This window comes from Harpia harpyja, chromosome 5 (genome assembly GCF_026419915.1).
Source record: "Harpia harpyja isolate bHarHar1 chromosome 5, bHarHar1 primary haplotype, whole genome shotgun sequence".
Taxonomy (NCBI): Eukaryota; Metazoa; Chordata; class Aves; order Accipitriformes; family Accipitridae; genus Harpia; species Harpia harpyja.
Window position 1 is genome coordinate 49,714,383 of NC_068944.1, and position 19,669 is coordinate 49,734,051.

General features: G+C 41.1%; 1 protein-coding gene across 1 annotated transcript; it reads left to right on the forward strand.

Annotated features, from left to right (window-relative positions):
- The first annotated feature begins 891 nt into the window (after nucleotides 1–891).
- Nucleotides 892–19,127, forward strand: LOC128141817 (carbonic anhydrase 2). The gene is made up of 7 exons (XM_052786989.1): nucleotides 892–1,059; nucleotides 1,640–1,837; nucleotides 12,237–12,355; nucleotides 13,801–13,893; nucleotides 14,649–14,711; nucleotides 15,763–15,918; nucleotides 18,264–19,127. The coding sequence occupies exons 1-7, from the start codon at nucleotides 1,026–1,028 to the stop codon at nucleotides 18,381–18,383; spliced, it is 783 nt and encodes a 260-aa protein (XP_052642949.1). The 5' UTR covers nucleotides 892–1,025; the 3' UTR covers nucleotides 18,384–19,127.
- The last annotated feature ends 542 nt before the right edge of the window (nucleotides 19,128–19,669 follow it).

Sequence of the window (19,669 nt, forward strand, 5' to 3'; positions counted from 1 at the left end):
CCGCTACAGCGCAGGGACAGGGAGAGCCGGCACACGACTGAACGAACGGCAGCCTTTTGTAAAAGGGCTGTCAAGGTCTCATCCCTCCTGTCCTGCGGTAAAACACCAGAGTGTTGAGCAATATAAAGACATCTAAAATATGTATTGCTCAGTTTTATTCTCGCAAGCCCATCCTCGGGAGTGGTAGTTGAACCGCTCTCACGGCAAGCACGTATTTCCTAAATGCTAAGAAGTGAATACAAGCACAGCTCTACCTGCCGCCTTCTCCGAAAGTGACTAGGAAAAACACAGTATCGAGTAATAAGCAATACCGTCCTCATTCTGCCGAAGCGTGACCATAGCTCCCCTCGGCTAAGTGCGCGGATCTCCGCCTCCACATCCCCGTCAATCCCTTCCAAAACCCGGCACTTAGGAAAAACCCCTCGCGGCGCGGCAGGATGCAGCCTCGCCCTTACCCCCCCGTCCCCGTGTGTCCTCCCCCCCCCCCGGCTCCCTCCCGAAAGAACTGCCCCGGCTGCTGGGCCCTTCCCTCCACCCCCAGCAGGGAGCAGCAGGGGATCGCAGCGCCGCTCCCCTGCGGGCGGGCGGGAGTGCTCGCACGGCACCGGCTGCCGCCGCCGCCGCCGCGCTGCCCCCCGGCCCGCCGGCACCTCCCCAAGGTCACGGCGCTCCGCAGCGCCCCGCGGAGCCGGCGGGCGGGCGGGCGCCCGCAGGTGCGCAATGCGGGGGGAGGCAGCGGCGGCCGCCCCCCCGCCAAACTGCGGCCGCCCCGCGCCGCCCGGCCCCCGGGGGCGCTGCCGGCCGGGCCCGGCGCAGCTCCGCGGCCGTGGCGGATCGCGGATTATAAGGGACCGCTCTCTCCGCCCCCGGCGGAGTCTCCCTCCGCCCTCGCCCGCGCTCCCCACCCCTTCCTCCGGCCGCGGGGAGAAGGGCATGGAGTTGGCGGGAGCCTATAAAAGCCCCTGAGAGCGCGCCGGGGCTACGGCGCTGCGACAGCCTCCGCGGACGCAGCCGGGCCGCGCACCATGTCCCACCACTGGGGATACGGCAGCCAGGACGGTGAGTGCCCGGCGCGGTGCGGGACACCTGCCGGCAGGTCCCCGGGAGCAGCGCCCGGGACGTGCCCGCTGCGCCTCGCACCGAGCCCCTGCCCGCGGCGGGAGTGAGCTCGGGGGCGCTTTTTTCTTTATTGTTTTTTTGTTGTTTTTTTTTTTTTTCTTTTTTCTTTTAACCTTGAGATGCCACCTGCGCCTGAGCAGCGAGGCAGGCGCGTCGCGCGGTTTGCCTGGAGCATCTTCTGGTTTCCTGCTGTCGTTCCTTTACTTCGGTAACGGCGCGAGGAGGCGGGGAGGACGGGGCGCTGCTCCGGCAGGACGGGGTGCCCTCCTGAAGGACTCCCCGGTAAAACCCCGGCCTCACCCTCCGAGGCTCGGGGGCTGCCGGGTCCGTGCCTTGGTCCCCGGGTGGCATTTCCCCTCGTCTGCCTTGCCAGCACCGACAGCCCGCACAGACGGTCCAGTATTAGAGGGCGATGCTAGTGTTAAAACATCGCGGTTTCTAGAGCGAGGGTTATCGTTATCACTTACATCCCGCGACCTTCGTGTCTTTTCCCACTGAGCTGCTTTACGCTGTCTTGCAGGACCCGCTCACTGGCACGAACACTTCCCCATCGCCAATGGAGAGCGCCAGTCCCCTATTGCCATTAGCAGCAAGTCCGCCAAGTACGACTCCGCTCTGAAGCCTCTCAGCTTCAGTTACGATGCCGGCACGGCTAGGAACATAGTCAACAACGGGCACTCCTTCAACGTGGAGTTTGATGACTCTTCCGACAAGTCAGGTGAGATCTCACCTTCGTGTGCACGGGTGGAGGTGGGAGAAGCTCCTAACGCTGCGACTAAAATGTCTGCTGAGGCCATGGGGGTCTTTTTTAAAGACAAAAAAATACCAAAGTGTTCTGGCTTCAGTAAGGTCAGGATTCAGCCCTGAAGCATTCGGCATCCCCCCTCCCCGGCTCCTTTAGGCTAGAAGGAAACTGAGCTCCCGTTAGAAGAAAACTAAGCCTATCTGGGCAGTTTTGAGCTGCCACTACTCTAAACTCCAGAGAAGTGAATTGCTTTATTTTTGTTTAAATCGGAAGGATTTGGATAAGGGCTCAGCTGTGGAGAGAAAAAAAAAAAGATGATTATTTGACAAGAACAATTTTAGGCATAGCTCATCATAAGCTACCAACCAAATGGTTAAAAGAAGAGGCAAAATACATCGTAGGAAGAAATTGGCCTTAGAATAGCAAAGGATTACAGTTAACAATATAAAGTAGAAATAGTTTGGAAATAGTTTCTTTGGTTATCAAAATATTATTTCATATTTCTGAAACCAGTATGCTCCCAGCTTAGTGCAGAAACAGAGGAATGATTAGAAAATACCTCTTTGTTCTTTCATAATTTAAACAAGTATATCCCTGACATTTCTTGACGCTGGGCTTTCTAGATAAAGATAATGTATCTGACATATTCCTACAAAGTTTGCTAGCCAGCAGTGGTTCCACAGCGTCTTCCTGTTCATCATACTCTACCGTGATATTAAGCACTGAATCCTGCAAACCTTTTTAGTAATCCTTACTGAAAGGAATGAGTGCATTGATGGACAGACTGCATCCAAGCCGCAGTTGCAACAAGGGGTTTGTACGTTGTCTTTAACTGTAGTCTTTCAGCTGGCTGAATATGCAGAAATCATCACCCTGCTACAATGAATGTGCCTCTATTTTTAATTTAGACAGCAAAAACAATCCCATTGTAAGTCACTGCCTTCTCTAGACACTGCCTGATTTAACTTGCTTGAGCAAGTGCCCTATTTTTCCTAAGTGTTTCGTTGGCAATGTCATTTAGGGAATTGTGCTGAAAACAAATGATCCATGCTTACTGAAAATGTGAGGTTTTTGCAGGTAATATAACAGTATTACAGACATTCAGCATAGCACTAAGAATTTGACTTTGTATTTTAATTACAGTCTTTATACTGTACAATATTACGTGGTCAGCTATAAGTGTTCACAGTCATATAAATACACATAGGTCCTTGTATAATTTACACAGATCATCCACGTTAATATTTGTATGGTTTAAAAAAAAAAGGAAAAAGGTATTTGGATTTCTTGTGGTGTTTACTTTTCTGAAGCACTGAGGACCTAAAGGAGCTGAATGCATGTTCATTTTAACAGTGTCATGGGGAATAAGGTAAATGATTCAGAGTACAGAAAAAGAGATTGTGTTTTCACCAGATACACACGAATCTGCTCTTGCTGTCATCCTGCTCTCACTGAGCCCAAAGGAAACAGGTTCAGGTCTAACAAAACTATTATGTGTTCACTTTGTGTGTGCCTAAGTTTGGATAGACTGTGAAAATTAGGTTGTATTTAGTAACTTGGGAGGAAAAAATGCCAGGAACATATAATAATCTAAAGAAATGTCTGTAGGAAGAATGCTTTTTATGAGAAAAGTCAATGCAGAACCAGAACATCTGTGACAGGGATCCTCTGACAGATATGCAGTGACACAGCTTTCAGAGTGGGAGGATAGGAGATGCAAGTAGAAATATTCTCAGTAGCTCTATTAGTGAATCAGAAACTGATTATTCTTTAGAAAAAAAAAAATTAAACAGATCTCTATGAAGCCAGGTAAGGGTGGATCCTTCAGTATCACGCTTCCTATTGAAAATTACAGTGCATAGAATCTACCTGGCAGCACGCTTAATGGCTTCATTTGTATGCAGTTAACTAGGTAACCTACTTTCCTTACACAAAATAGAGCTGTCTTTGACTTGACTGTGCTTGATTCACTCCTGTTTCTGAATTTGAGACTAGCTAATGTGTTCTTGGTTAGACATCATGCAACAGTCAGAAGGAGAAATTATGTGAGATTATGTGATGTGCTGGTATGTTATATAGAAGAGAATGGAATAAAATCCTGTGAATACTTCCCACGGGCTGTGTTGCTTGCTCCTATGAGCTGTCCCATATGCAGTAATGAATTATCTGTGGTAGTAGGCGCAAAATGAAGTAATAAGATCATTGTTTGTGAATAATCTTCAAGATGTGAACAATTGCACACAAAGAAGTAGTTCCATTCATTAAGAATCTTCCAGCTCATAACTAATGACACTGAAGTAAATCGAATAGCAGTTCTAGGTATTAATGTCAGTTTGATGACTCCTGCTCTTTAGAGTATGCAAAATGAGTTCTTGCAATAAAAAAATACAGGTAGTAATAGTATAGTAAAAATAGGTAAGAAAGCTAAAATGCGTGTTTGGCTAAAACTCTTTGAAAGTAGTTGTTACTTACTACTTTGATTCAGAAAATATGTAATGTGAATATTGTTGATTGCAAGTAACAATAAGAAGTTATCAGAATACTCAAAATTTTGATGAAAAATATTTTTCGCCCAAATAAAAGACTCTTCCCCCAAAATGCATGTGTGTTACATTACATGTGGGCATACAAGAATATGTAGTATAAAGCTTCTGCCCATATCTGCGAAAAACTAAAAATCTGAAAGAAAAAATAGGATTTCTTAAAATGATATCCCATCTATATTCTTTAGCATAATAAGGATGTAAAATGAAAGTTTAACTTTTTAAACAAAAATAGTCTATGTGCAGTTTATGTGACTCATGTATCTTCAGAGAATAAAATGTTTTCTTCTCTGCTCTTAGAAGATCTCTTTACTAATAGGTAGAGCTTTACAGACATAACTCTTGATTCAGGTTGCAATTATGCCTATGACCTATACAGTTTTCTCTTACAATGATGTTTTAACAGGGAAATGATGTTAAAATCTTTGTGATAGATTTAGAACCTGACTTTGTTTTACTTTCTTGTTAATTTTCTTAGATACGCTTAGATGTTACCAACCTTGCTTAGAAAAACCCTCTTCCTAAGCAATTACCCCCAAATCTTCAGTTCCAGTTCTTATAGTACAGCCTTTGAATTTCTTGGGTTATGTGACAGCTGTTAAATTCCAGAATACACTTCTAAAGGCTCAATCGATTCCCAAAGTGAATCCCCTTCATATTTCACAGTTGCTAGTTGGCAGAAATGGTGTAGGGACAGAAAGGAAATTCACAAGCCAGCATTGCCACGTTTATGAACATTTTTGTTTGCTGAAGTTCCACGATTTTCTCCTAGATAAAAGGATATCTTCTGTCTTATTTCCTTGCAGTCTTTCAGAATGTTTGCTTGGACTCGTATGTAGAAAGCAAACAATGAACTTCCTCTTCCAGTTGTTACTCCTTCAGTTCTTGCAGTTGCTTTCTTAGTTCTCATGTCCACTGTCTTTTAATAATAGTGAAAGTTCAAGCATTTGTAGGCATTCATCTCTAAAATTTCTGTAACTTTAAATAGAAGCAAAAATTCATGATAAAAGTGTCACTAGGACTAAAACTCCAAATTCAGGTTCATCCACTCTTGTATCCTGGGACCTGACCTTCCATGTATGAGTGAAGCAAATGGTGCTGGTAACTTAAATTATGATAATGCGCCTTATTTTAGGAATGTTGTAGCAAAGGAGTGTCTCATTAAGGGTACTTAATTTATCATATTAAACATTTTATATTACAGTCTGCTGTAAGGACATGTATATCATTTCACTCACTTTAAAAGACAGAAGTAAACAGTGACTTCTCAGAGCTGTAAAACCACAGGAAGTGACTTTGCTCCAGAAAGCCTCAAGAGCCCGAAAGAGGCTTTTGTAACATAATGTGTTCTCTATGTAAGTTTCCCAGAAAATGTTTCAGAATTCACGTAAAACCTGAAATTCAAATGGGGAATGCTCACAGCAGTAGGGACTGTATTCTGTATTTTCTGATCATGTGTTTGATGAGCTTATAAAAGGAAGAAGTCAATTGGCAATTAATTTATTCCGTAACAAGAACGTTAAAATATCATGTTTTAGCTGTAGAACCTGACAGAAGTGAATTGCAACTATGGTGTAAGGCTTTAGAGACATTACTAAATGTACTGGTAATTTCTGCTTGTGGACAAGTCTCCTGTTTCCTTTTCCTTCCTTGCCGCTGAACTAGAGATAAAATTAAAATCCAAGACAGAGGCCCAAGTAAATCTGACATTTTTACAAATATTAAATCATAGTAGAACTTCAAAATTACGAGGACACCTAGGGAAGTGAAAATACTGTATTGACCTTTATACTAGCACCCCTTGGGAGACTTTCAGTAGTTGTAATCAAATATATTACCCAATTCTTCCTATAGTTGTAAATATTAATGAGGACGCTTCAGCTATCTTGAATTATGACTCCCTGTAAACAAACCAATCTATTTTGTTACATTGGTTATTCAAGAAGCAGTGCATTAGCACTGCTTGGTTGGCAGTGAGTTACTCTGAAAGTTGTGCCACTGTTGCTGTTTTCCTACACTTTCACCTCAGCTGGTAAATGGAGGAAGAAACACGCAGGTCTGTTGTCTTTAAGGCACAACTCTTAATCAAAGTCACTGCCACTGGTCTATTTTTAGGCTTCCCAGCTCCAGAGAGATAATATTAGCTATGCCAGAAGGATATTGCGTGTTATCAGTATACAGTCATGGATTGAAGGTCCACAATGTGGTATAGCCTAAGCAATGTGTTGACCCTTTGCAATCATAAATCAGAGAACTGATTGCTTATAGCTTTAGGGGACTGTGTTCAGACACCTCCTTATGTGTCACAAACACTTTTGTGCACTGCTTGACCAGAAAGTCAGAGGTCCCAGAGGGTGTGTGATCATTAAGTCATTTATCTCGTGAACTGGGATCACCAGAAGCTGCAAAGCCTACGTAAGCAAGTGACTTGAGAATAGCTCTAATGCTTCCAGGAACTGGAAAAGAAGATGAGAGGGCTTGAGATCAGTCCTGCATGTTTCAGGCCTTCATTTCTTTACAGAGTCCAAAAGCGCCCTTCTTCACTTACATCGGCTTTTTTTTTTTTTTTTTTTTTTAAACAAGCAACTTCTGAGCAGAAATTTGGCATGGATTGTGCGTTTAAGAATCATGGCAACTTCCTTCCCTTCCAAACGCCGCTTCTAGAGGCGCTTTTAGTGCAAAACCAGGAGAAACTAGTTGGCTGTTATCAGCTAGGGCCACTTGGATAAGTTTATTTTTTAAGATGTAATGAAGCTGTATGACAGATGTCACCATGACTACTCTTCCTAGCCGATATATTTGTTCATTTACTTATAGGCATGAGGGACTGCTGCGTACTTAGAGGTAATGTTCACACCTTAAGTTTGTTCATCCTTCATTAGATCTCAATGTAGAATGAGGACCATGTCCAATACACAATTTTCAATACTGTAAGCAGTCACTGAGATTAGTATTATAGCTATTACCATCAGAAATTACACCATTTGTTACTTTTAAGAGAATTTTAATGCTTCCAACTTGGTTCTTACAAAATAATTGTCAGCCTATACGGTGTGAAACACGAGGATTGAAGGCTGATCAGGGATTCAGTACAGCACTCAGAGAATGACTCTCAGAGAATCTCCATTTAAGAGACTACAAGAGAAATAAACTCCACTGGTCTCAGGGAGTGGGAGGAAAGTTAAGAACCTAAATGACTATATCCTTAAGCAGGTCAGAGTCTCTCTGGCTGCTACCCAGTCTGGATGAAACGGTTCAACTGAGGTGAATCAGAATCACTGACCCGCTGCAGATACACATGTCTGCAGACATGCTGCATTTTGGCAGATGTTTCATTCTGGTCTATCTCTGTGGAACATCCTTGTTGTCTTATCAGGCTAACCCTCTAGCAAGGTCAGAGTAGGGTTTTTTTTCTCATGAGATACCAGTTATATAGTTTTTCTCTTGGTGAAACCCATTACAGATGTTTTCTGCAAGTATGATCCCTTGTCAGATGCTTGCATGCTGTCTTGCTCTCTTGCTTGTCATGATACAGCGTCCTAGGAGGAATGTCTGAAAGAGATAACATAATGAAGGAAACATCTCACAAAATGTGATACTGTGTACTCCAGGTTTCACAGAAGTAACAGCTCACCCTAACTGAACTCTTCAGTCTGTCAGTCGGGGAAGCCCATCCTTGCATAAGAACACAAGGCTAATCCCCGAGCATCCTCCTAAGAGCCTTTTTTGTGCCATTAATAGTGCATGGTGCTCAGTTTGTTTTTTTTCTCAAGTAACGCTTCATCTACTTTGTCTCCTCAAGGCCTGTTTTCTATGTATCATACAGATGTCTGTGTATACACAAAAGCTTACAAAACATTAACAGTAATGTATATATTTACATACACACATGCCTACAATGTCATAAGCACGTGCATATCTACTGTAGGCTGATAGAAGATCATGGCTTTCTTTATGCCAAAGCAATGTGTGCGCAAGAGGGCTGTCCTCAAAGGTGGATGCTTGAAATGTCCTGCTGCTAGGTTTTTGTTTGGTGGAATCTCAATTAGAACTAAATTTCCTAAGTTTGGAGCTCTGGACATCTGTTGTGCTGTAGTGGACCCATTATTTCAGCTACTGGGAGGAGCTTTGCTGTCAGTGATTTCCATTTCAAGAACATTTTCTCATTCTGCATTTTCTCAGAGTAACAAACTTTAGAGTAGTATTTTTCTTACCACACTAATTTATATAACTGGAAGGAATTCATTCTAACTCATGAAACAATCTTGTAGTTCAGCCATTTTGATTACTTCTTTGACAGGTTTATTGCCTTAATGTGATTTATTAGTCTCCGGCTCTGTATAGAGAGAACACCCCATAGGAGGTAGCTAAATAACAGTAATTCCACAGTATTCCTCCAAAAATTCACAGATGTGGATGCTGCCACTTCCTGAAGAAAGGTATGAAGTGGTCCACAGTATTTTTTACACAGCTGTTCTGTTCTACATGGGAAGGGTAACTACCCAGTGAATTGCCTTTAAATAGAGCAGTGAAGTTGTGTGGCCTCAGTAGACAGCTGTCCCAGATGCAGCAAAATGCCCTTTGATTTCTGTGTGTTTCCAAATATCCTAAGAAAGTGTAATGGAAACAAATCAAGTTCACCTTCTTTATCCAAGAAATCCCACAGATGTAAATGGAACAGTTCATGTGGTTATTTGACTTTCCAATTAGCGCTGCTAATACTTATGTTCACCTAATTTAGAAAATGTTAAAAGATCATTTAATAACAGTGCAATATAATTACTGGATGTTACTAGTATAACTTCTCCAGTAAAGGGTAGAAGGTTGAAAACAGTTACCATTTCTTAATCTAAGCAAAGTAGCTCCATATATGTCTCCCTGTAACATTTCAGATAACTGTCAAATAGAAAAAAAAGTTGCATTTTCAAGCTGTCACCTCTTGGGCTGTTACATGTCTATGGAGACCAGGTTATGACGTAGATTGTGTTGAGTAGGTTGAATCTGTAAGAAAAGAATGTGTTTTCCAGGTTGGCTTGTGCTGTCTTCACCCTGCATCTGAAGCTGTGCTATATAACAAAAGGGAGCACAGCTACATATGTATTTCCAGGATGGTTTTCACTAATACTGATTTCAAAGTGAAGGGAGCTAACGAGATGCTCAAGTATGGATCAGAATTTCCCCATCCTTCAAAAAAAGGTTGGACTTCTATCGTCAGTGTGGCCTGAATCAATGTTCACGTCACATGGGACAAGGAAGGACAGGGAAGTTCCCGGTGTGAATGTTCCTCGGATTCTCGATGAACTTTTACTTTGCAAAAGCTGGTAGCATTTATTCATGGTTTAAAAAGCTTGTGCTGGAAAAAAATGAAGCTCTAACATTTCTACTTTGCCTTTGAAGTTTAATTTTAAAGTTTACTCTTTGGAAAGTCTGAGAAGTATTAAAAAAAAATAACTGCTTAATGTAGTCTAGAACAAGAAGGGCTGTTCTGTAATTAAGCCTGCTGAATTTGTATTCATTCACACTAATCTAATTATTACTTTCTTTGAATGCTCTGCTGTGAGTCAAAATAAGCTAGTGCTGGATTTGAGAACCACAGAATGAGAAAAGTAAGCAAAAACTGCAAAGAGATTTTTGTGCATCTTTTTAGTTTTATGAGACTATAGCAAACTTTGTATAGAGAAATAACACTGCAAATGGATTTGAGAAGACTGCATGGTTCTGCTTTTCAGCATGCTTTCCATTATTAATAATGGCAGATTAACCTGTGCTGCGCTAGTGCTTTCTGAGGTTGAGGAATGGTGGAACCTCAGTCCATTTGTACCTGCAACGAGCAGCAAGTCCATTAGCCAAAGGAACTGAAACTGAAACATTGCAACTCCATGGCATCATTTTTAAATGAAACATGATATTGTGTGGATTAAATGATTTTGCATCTGTAAAGACATAACAACCAATTACTTCATTTTCAAAAGGAACTAATGCACATTCGCAGTCTTTGTTCTGAAAAAAGTATTCTGATTTGTAGTCCTGTGCTTGAAACAGTTATGCTTCTTGGCAACTAGCACATGCAGAAACATTAAAGTAGAATAAGATATGTTCCTATTTAATTACTTTAAGTAGCCATTCTTCTTTGTATCACATAGCTTGGCAATAGGTAGGGCAAGTCTTGGTCTGTTGGCTGTTCAGTGTTGGCTACAGTATTCAAAGTTACAAAGACCGCAGTGGAACATATATTCACATTTTTCAAATAGAAATCCATGTTGGGAGACTTCTAAATATATTTACCAAAGGAGCCCCAGGCAAATGCTAAATTTGTCCACTGAACCCAAATTTTGCATGTGTGAGGCACACCAGTGGAAACTAATGTGTTTTATATACATCTTACATTTAATTTTCGTGTATTCCAGTTTTTTAGTCAAATCCTTCTCAACTCATTGCCAAGTATCCATGGCTTGTGTTATCCATGCTTGCATATAATCAGAATTATTCAAACCTGAACAGACAGTGACCTTTTCCTATTTGCATTTAATGTATATTTTCACACATGCACGTGTTGTGATAGCATCTAGACTAATTGCAGAGTGAGAGGAAAGCATCTCCACAGAACCATTTTGTTTGTGACACATACACAGAGCACACTTAGATGTAAAATCTGATGTCAACACTCTTCTGTCACTTTATTGTATATATATTTTTATAGAGAGAGAGAGATAAATTGATCTCTAACATATATAACACTTCAAATTACATTTTAAAATATTTTTTATTTTTAAATATTAACATCTTAAAGATTTAATTGTGAATTTGAGACACTTAGGGGAAAAAAAAAAACCCAACCAAAACCACAAACCAGTGTAAAACCTTGCTCTAATAACTTAGATAAATAGCTCTATTTAATAGAACTATTTGTTATTGTTCTGTGCTTTATGCTGCACTGGAGGAGACATTGTCTGTGCATTGAGCATTTTGCAGTAGTAGGGCTTGATCCTGCATATCATAATGGCAGTTGGTCACAGTTTAAGTACAAGGTTAAAACTAACAGGCAGAATAAGGGAGCTCAGGGGAACTCGCTCCTGTATAATTGAAAGTGTGGCTGAGCACTCCACTTACAGGAGTAATGTCAGATAGTGGAGAGCATAAGTAAATGCCTCATTTCCAATCCATATTTTAAAAAATCTGCCTCTGCCAGCATTGCCATTTTCACCACCATTTTTTAAATTCATTCTTGACGAGTAAAGGATGGGAGGGACAAGAGATTGGAATTCTCATCTCTGCAGTGCCTTGCACTGTGCCTAGCACTTTACCTTGCTGCTAACAGGTGTTTAGGTTTAAGTTGGAACCAAAAGCATTTTACTCAATCCAATCTGCCACAGGATTTGCAGGATTAAGACCTAAATGGATAAAGTGTCTAAAATGAAGGGACAAGGTACATTAGTAAGCGAAAGATGATTTGGTCTTCAAGTGTACTTCCATAGAATAACTCTACATGGGCCTCTAATAAAGGCTCTTCTTTTTCTTGGCCTTTTTTTATTTATTTGGTGACAGAAGAGTTGCATCCTTAGCTCTTCCCTCATCACCTGTAATATTAGCATGCCTGTTAAGTTGCTGATGCAACGCTAACTGTTAAGTCACTTAAATTTCTATATGTTTATTACTGATTTTGGCATATTGCAGCAATGTAGCATTGAAGATGGTCTGGAGTAGCATGGCAGCATGCAGAGCAATGAACTGTAATTCACTTGGAAGACTTGAGATGGACATTCCAGTTTGAAGTGAGACTCGATAACAAGGGTTATGGGAGATATTAATAGAGGCTCTTTGCGTTGCAGTGCTGCAAGGAGGAGCGCTGGATGGAGTCTACAGGCTGGCACAGTTTCATGTTCACTGGGGATCCTGTGAGGGCCAAGGGTCTGAGCACACTGTGGATGGTGTGAAGTATGATGCAGAGGTAGGACATGCTTTACCTTCTCCGGTCTTTTGTGTATAATGAGTATTTTTTTTTTAATATTTCACCACAGTAGCAGCTTCCCTACAGATCTTTGTAGAGCAAGAGATTGTGGAGGTTACCATAGATGATTTTGGTACAATGCCACCCCAGGACCTGCTCCTTGCAAGAGCAGAGATTAGAATTGGAGGACTCTTGTAATATTTTTTTTCTCAGCTACTTCATGTCAAAGAGACTACAGAAGCAGAAAAACCCACATTAATTATCCCTGGTTTTCCCCTGCTTTCTCGGTGACTCTTGAAAGTTATGAAGAAATAGAACTGCAGCACCCCTGTACACACACATCCCCTTTTCCTGGCTTCAATTTTTAACATCAGAGACATTTATATAAATAACAGAATAATTTTGGGGCAGACCCTTTTGTCTTTTGGTAGCAAAGAAGCAAGGGGAGCTGTGAAGAGGACAGGCAGCAAAGTGAGACCTTGCAGGCAGTCTCTGTAATATCCTTAAGACTCCAAATGTCCCTTGGACCACTTAAGACTCTATATTACAGTCTCACGACAGAAATGATGTGCCTTTGGTACCTTGCATCCTACCTTTCCTTGTCCCCTGTTTAGAAATCTACCTCTAGATGCTGTGACAGACTTTTTTAACCCTTTCGTAAATGCACAGTGACTGAACATACCTGTGATATGCATTGACGGATGAAAGAAATGGCCCCACAAATTTGTTGGCTCTGCTGCTTTTTCATGAGATGGAAGTAGCTTTTGTCTTATCTGAGAAACTTGCCATTGCCTTATGTCTGTTCACAGTACCATAATTACTTGCTCTACTTGCCAATGTGGGGAAACATCCAGATGAACTTAAATTAGAAATAACTTGGAAATGAAGAAGAAAGCAACATCCTGGCTAATGTGACCTGGAGATTTCATTTCATATTCTTTTCAAAGGCTTTCCAGAAAAGGACAGGACTGTTTTTTAAAAACTCTCTAGATTGCAGTCAGATCTGTAGTTAATGTGTCTTCTCTGCTTCTTCTGACACTGATAATCATGTATTTCAGTGTTGATAAGAACTCCAGGATATATAGCATTAAAATACTACATCAAAATCCGCAGGCTGCATGCAGGAAAAACTCATGCCGAAGGTAACAGGAGTTTCACCAGACTAAAAGCAGAATGATACAGCCACAGTTTGCATTTAAAACTCATCTGGGAATAAGAGTAAGAAGCAAAATAAAATGCATGACAGAAATCTCTTTGCATAGGCGAAACTTGAAAGTAGCTGACTGATTCAACAAGTTCTTAACTGTACACAAAAGGTTTTAAATCTCAGCAGTAGAACACCGTCTGCTCTTAATGTTTAATAAATTACTTCCCTGCATCCTCATTTGTAAAATACTGTGGATGGAATATCATCTTCATAGTGCTTCTTGTTTTCTTGCTCCTAGCTCCATATTGTTCACTGGAACGTAAAATATGGTAAATTTGCTGAAGCTGTGAAGCATCCTGATGGCTTGGCTGTGGTAGGCGTCTTCATGAAGGTTAGTTAAACTTTTTCTTTTATATTATTTGGATGAGTCCAGTATATTCATTGTGTTTCAGGGGGACCTAAGAGCCTAAAATATAGAATAAGGCAGCATTATGCTATACTGCCTAAACCTATACCAAACTAGGTGGTGCTCCAAATTTTTGTCTTTCTCTACATATAAAAATTGTACACGGCCATACAGTATGACTACCATCCATCACTGTGGCAGCCCTATAGCAGCATACTTGCCTTCATCACGACAGTGACCCTGCCATAACTTTTGTCAGTGAAAGGTGATGTGCATAACTGACAGTTACGCATGTATGAATCTGCAGTAGTACCAGCCTAAATAACACCTATTTTCCCTTTCCTGTCATTGTTAAATGTCCAGGGTGTTTTGTCTTAGGTGAATTGTCTTAACAGCTAGTTGGAGAAGGTGACTGTGCCCCAGCAGTATGCATTCTGTCCTGGCCTCACTGTATTTTATTAGGAGAGTGACTTCTGTGAAAAAAAGAACAGCTCAAGTCCAAAAATAAATCCACACACTGTAAATGAAAATAACTTTATTCTGTCCAATGTCCTTGGCTGACCCATTTGTGCTGACTGTCAACTGGCATGATTTTACAGAGACGGTTCCAGTCACTTTTGCTGTAATACTTCTGTTATGTAATGAAATGGTGCTGGGAAAATGTTTCCTTGAGAACTAGAAAACTAACGGTATCACGGGGGGGCATGGTTATTTTCTTTTTCATATGGTTTGTGTTACAGGTAGGAAATGCCAGGCCTGAAATACAGAAAGTTGTGGATGCTCTGAACTCCATTCAAACCAAGGTAATATTTGCTGCCTGTGTTGATTGACACCAATCAATCACAACTGTCTTGTGTTGTCTTCTTCAGAAAGTGGATTTTTTACTTCTTCCCAGTCTGCTGCAGGTACAAAAGTAAAACAAACATTCCTGCCATCAGCATGACTTTCCCATAATCCTAAATGCAAAAAAGATTAGAATGAAGTTGCAGTAGAGGGCAGGGAATACTAGAAACAGTGATAATTTTGTATCTCTGTGACTACATTTCTCTACCTCTTAACTGCATTTAAACCTATAGGGTAGGATTCATCTTCCTAATCTAAACTATTCTTCTCGGTGCCCTTTGTAGTCAGTGGTGACAGATGCAGAAAGCACTTCCCCTCATCTCTGCATCTGTGGGATAAATTTCCTTCCTCCAAGAGGGCATGCTTCTCTTGGCTATTTCTAGAGAGAGCCCAGATAAGAGGTTTGATCAGGATATATGAGTCTTAGGAAAAAAAGCCTTTCTGTGTTTTAAATATTGTGTGAAGAGTGTGTGTGATCTTAATGAGCTGAGTAATGAGAAACTAAAAGTACTTACTGAGTAATTAGGTACCTTTGTAGCAGATGAAGGCCTGTCCCAATGAGAAAGGTGGACAAGAAAGGTAAAGAATGAGACTACGCTGTCATCTTTGTCATCAGGCTCCCTTTGAGGTAAATGGATGTTGCCATTTACTGTAATGGACTCTCCAACAGGTCTCCCAGTTTCTATATTTCCAGTGCAATCAGTGTCCATGGCACCTGAAGTCTCATTGTTCCTTCAAGCAAGGTCAAATCATATCTATAGCAGCAAGGAACATAAATTCAACATTTGAAGTGAGAAACAATGTCTTGAAAGTCTTATAACACAGGAAGTATATTGCTGAAAGTCTTTAATCCCAAACATACTGTAGGAGGCACTCGACACTTCATGCCAAACTCCATTTCTGCCTTTTTTCCAAACATGGAACTTCCCACAGGAGACATCGCTACTGCAAGCCCAGTGTGTGTATGTGGTCTCTCCCCTGACGTTAGCCCATCTACTTTCTTTATTGTAGGGGAAGCAAGCTTCCTTCACAAACTTTGACCCCACTGGACTGCTTCCTGCATGCAGAGACTATTGGACGTACCCTGGCTCACTGACCACTCCCCCACTGCTTGAATGTGTGATCTGGCACGTTCTGAAGGAGCCCATCACTGTCAGCCCGGAGCAGGTAGGTCTCCAATGGATGCTGCCAGTAAATGTGTACTGGAGTCATATTGATTGCTTCAGTTCAGCCCTCCTGGTGATCTTTGAAGTGGTGGTTTATGTTACTGCAGAGCTATGCAGGGTATTAGCTAGCATCACATGTCAAAAATATATATCTGAAGTGGTTATCCTCTCCTGGCAGGACACTCCTTCTATGTGTGGAAGTAGAGTTTGCTGTAAAATGTAAGGCTGTCCTCTGTTTGGACACAGTCCAGGGAAAATTTGGGGTTTTTTAAAAATTTAATCAGGCTTTCCAAATACATGGTTAGATCTGGGAAAATGTAGCATGCCTGAAAGGACCGTTAGCACATGCAGAGTTAGTCTAGCATGTATTGTGAACATCAGCAGGTTTGCTGTACATGCACACATCACCTGTCTGGGTATACTTGCCCTGAAAATACTGGGCTTACCAGGCATCTGAAGAGCACGTATTCTGCATCCACAGTCTCATACCATAGATCTGTAGTTGGTTTGTTGATCTTCCAGCATTTCCAGGACACAGAGCTCATTTTACAAGTTGTATTCAGCACAGAACAGGCTGGGAAATCCCACGCAGAATTGTGACAATCCTAACAAAACTGTGTTGTTTGGAAGAGGCAAAACTTGCAAATTCCAGAAGTCTGCTGCCTGAAAAAAATCCTTTATTCTGTTGAGCAACTTGAGGAAGATAGAGTCTTCCTAGTCGGAAGGAGCTTGTGCAGATTAAATCACTCCTGGCCCTAGCTTTCTGCACCATCCATTAAGGAAATTACATAGAGGCAAGATTCATCCTCGGGTTTGCATCTGTGTGCTTGGGAGATAAAAATAGAATCTAGAGCCTATAAATATAAACTAGCCCTGAAGGGCTTTAGTTTACCCTTCAGACTCTTAAATTCCTTGTATCAATGGCAGACATGCTAACAATACACATAATTCTAGGGGGTTTCTTCAGCTGATGTGAAAAAAGTGCAATTGAGCTGTTGTGGGACTTAATGTAATAAAAGATAGAATAAATGACAAGGAAGAACTATTGGAAATAATAATTATAGCAATGATTACCATTAATAAACTGCAAGGGAGCATTAAAGTTGACACTGTTTACTTGTTCTAAACTACTGGTATTGCTATTGATAATCTGAGGTTTGCAAATACGGTTTTATTATAGGGCAGGAGCACATTTACCAAAACAGAGTTGTTTTTCCTACTACACCTACTTTAACCACCTAGAAGTGGTAAAAGACACCACTTGTTTCTCCCACACACAGTCCTCCATATTACTGTCGACATTTCAAAGGTGGATTTGAGATCAAAACAGTGTGTGTGTCAGCTTGCCTTTTCATTCCAAAACTGATCAAAACAAGAAACTGTAAAGCAGAGTATTGACACTGGGTTTAAGTTGAATTGGTTTTCCAAAGATATATAAAAGCTGGCTATTACAGCAGAGTGTAGTGAGCTTGTTATTTGCTGTAGTGACACAGCAGTTCCAGGCAGAGGTTGAGCTCCAAAGTTTGTTCCGATCGGTCCTGAAGGTAAAGTCCTCTTCTGGGCTGGTCACTGCTGGCGGCCTTCCTCCTTGAATGAGGAAAAGCCTGGCCTGCAGCCTGACTTGTATGAAGTCCTGTATCCCACCTACATATTTCTGTCAGCAGTTCCAGCTGTCTGTGTGAGATCACATTTGGGGTGGGTTATTACTTTGGCACAGTCTTTCTCCTAGTTTTGGAGGTGCCCACTTAGACATAAAGGTGCTTTTATTACATCAGACTGTGCAAACGCCAATTTTACTTTAGGAACAAGCACTAAAACTTTACAGTATGCTCCTATTGGTGTGGAACAGTTTTCCCTCTCACAGTACTTGAAAATCAAGATATCTTGAATGAATTTGGCTGTTTTAATTTGACCCAAGGGTAAGGTCTGTTTGGGGTTTTTTTGTTTGGTTTTTTTTTATTTCAACTGGATTAAAAAAATCTGATTTTCAAAAGAGCTATAACTGTACAACTTGCAAAGGATTCTGAAAGAATTTGAATTTGTATCCGAATCAAGGACAAAGCACTCTTTGTGCGCAGAGGTCAGGAAATGTGTGTCTACGTCCTTGTTTTCTGTGCTTTCTTAGCTCTTCTTGCTAGGATATTTTGTGGCCAGGAGAGCTTGTGTCAGGGGCAGGAAATGGTGTGGATGAAATGCAGAGACACATGGGTGGTGACGCCATCTCTAGACCATTAGTGCTGGCGAAATTTTGAGTTGGACCTCTGGCTCAGGCCCAAGGTGTACAATTCAAATAGTCCTGCTGAAACAAGAGCATGCATTTGAGGATGTTTGTGCCTTTTTCCACAGATGTGCAAACTCCGTGGCCTTTGCTTCAGTGCTGAGAATGAGCCCGTGTGCCATATGGTGGACAACTGGCGCCCATGTCAGCCTTTGAAGAGCAGAGAAGTCAGAGCTTCCTTCCAGTAACCTCAGCGCCGAGCGTGTTAGAAATTGCTGTGTTTGCGAGGAGCCCCTTTTGCTAAGCACAAATCAAACCTTTGCCATGTGTGCCCTGGCAACATCTTGTCTCCCAGATCCATTCTTTCTTTTGCTCTGCATCTAAAATGCCAGCTAATGAAATGTGAAAGGCTCTTGGCCAAATAGGAAAGGGTTCTTAAGGCGTGGGGTTGGGGGAGGCATGGGGGTGGTGGTGGCTGTGTGCATTTTGGTGACTATTACTGTGATGATTGACACTTCGGTATAACAGTATGTTGGCTACTTGGGAGGGGATATGGTCATAGCAAAATAAGCCATTTTAAGAAACCTCATCCACTGGTGTGATAGTAGACATAACTAACGATAACTTGAAGCTTTGTGAAAAGCACAGGAATACAGAATCTAGGTATGATTTAGGAATAAAAGTATTTTGAGAAAGTAAAGCAAAATGAATATTGAGAATTAGACTTCTTAGATTTTAAGAAACTGACATGTAAATATTTTTAAGACCGTTTTACATTTTTACCCATGCTACTATCAACAACTTTGATTATGTCTTAATGGTAGTGTTGGATTTTTTTAATTAAAAAAGTCCTGAATTAAGTGTGATCTTTAAAAGTTATTTACCATAGAAATAATACAAAATATCTTTTTGTTGAAATAATATATGCTCTAATTTAAAGAGGAAAATAATATTGTATTTTAGATAACTTCTCTAATAAATCTATACTTCTATTTTTGCTTCCATGCTGATATTTTAATTCAGGAAAGGAGTCACTAATCTGTTTGCATTGTTGCATATTAAACATAATTACTAAACATATAGGATATTGGGAATTGGCTTCAATGACACCGAAGGTGAATGCAAACCTATATGGATATGTTAGGAAATTTTCTCTAAGTAACTCCCTGATAGACAGCAGAAGGAAGTGTTAGTTTTGAGCAATAGAAAACTGTCAAATCTGCTTTGAAAAGCTTCCCCATTTAAAACACACACCCTCACCCCCCCCCAAAAAAATCCAAACCCCAAAACCAGAACAGAAAAACAAAATGTTCCTTTGCCACGGGTCATTTGTTCCAAATTCGGCTGTTCTGAGTGGAGCTATGAAGGTACTTGTCTCTTCCTACAACAACTATGCTGACTAATTCAGGTTCCTCATGTTGAGTGTTTTGAATACTTTTCTGACTCGAAGTGTCACCTGCAGGCCTGAGTGCTACATGTGTCCCCTAAACAATGCAAGGGAGGTTATACCTCTAAGATTAGATTATAGATCCAA

Excerpts from the sequence above, each read along its gene's own strand:
- LOC128141817 (XM_052786989.1), top strand. The coding sequence starts at position 1,026 with ATGTCCCACCACTGGGGATACGGCAGCCAGGACG. Across the intron at positions 1,838-12,236 it reads TGACTCTTCCGACAAGTCAG|TGCTGCAAGGAGGAGCGCTG; the intron begins GTGAGATCTCAC and ends TTTGCGTTGCAG. Across the intron at positions 12,356-13,800 it reads GTGTGAAGTATGATGCAGAG|CTCCATATTGTTCACTGGAA; the intron begins GTAGGACATGCT and ends TCTTGCTCCTAG.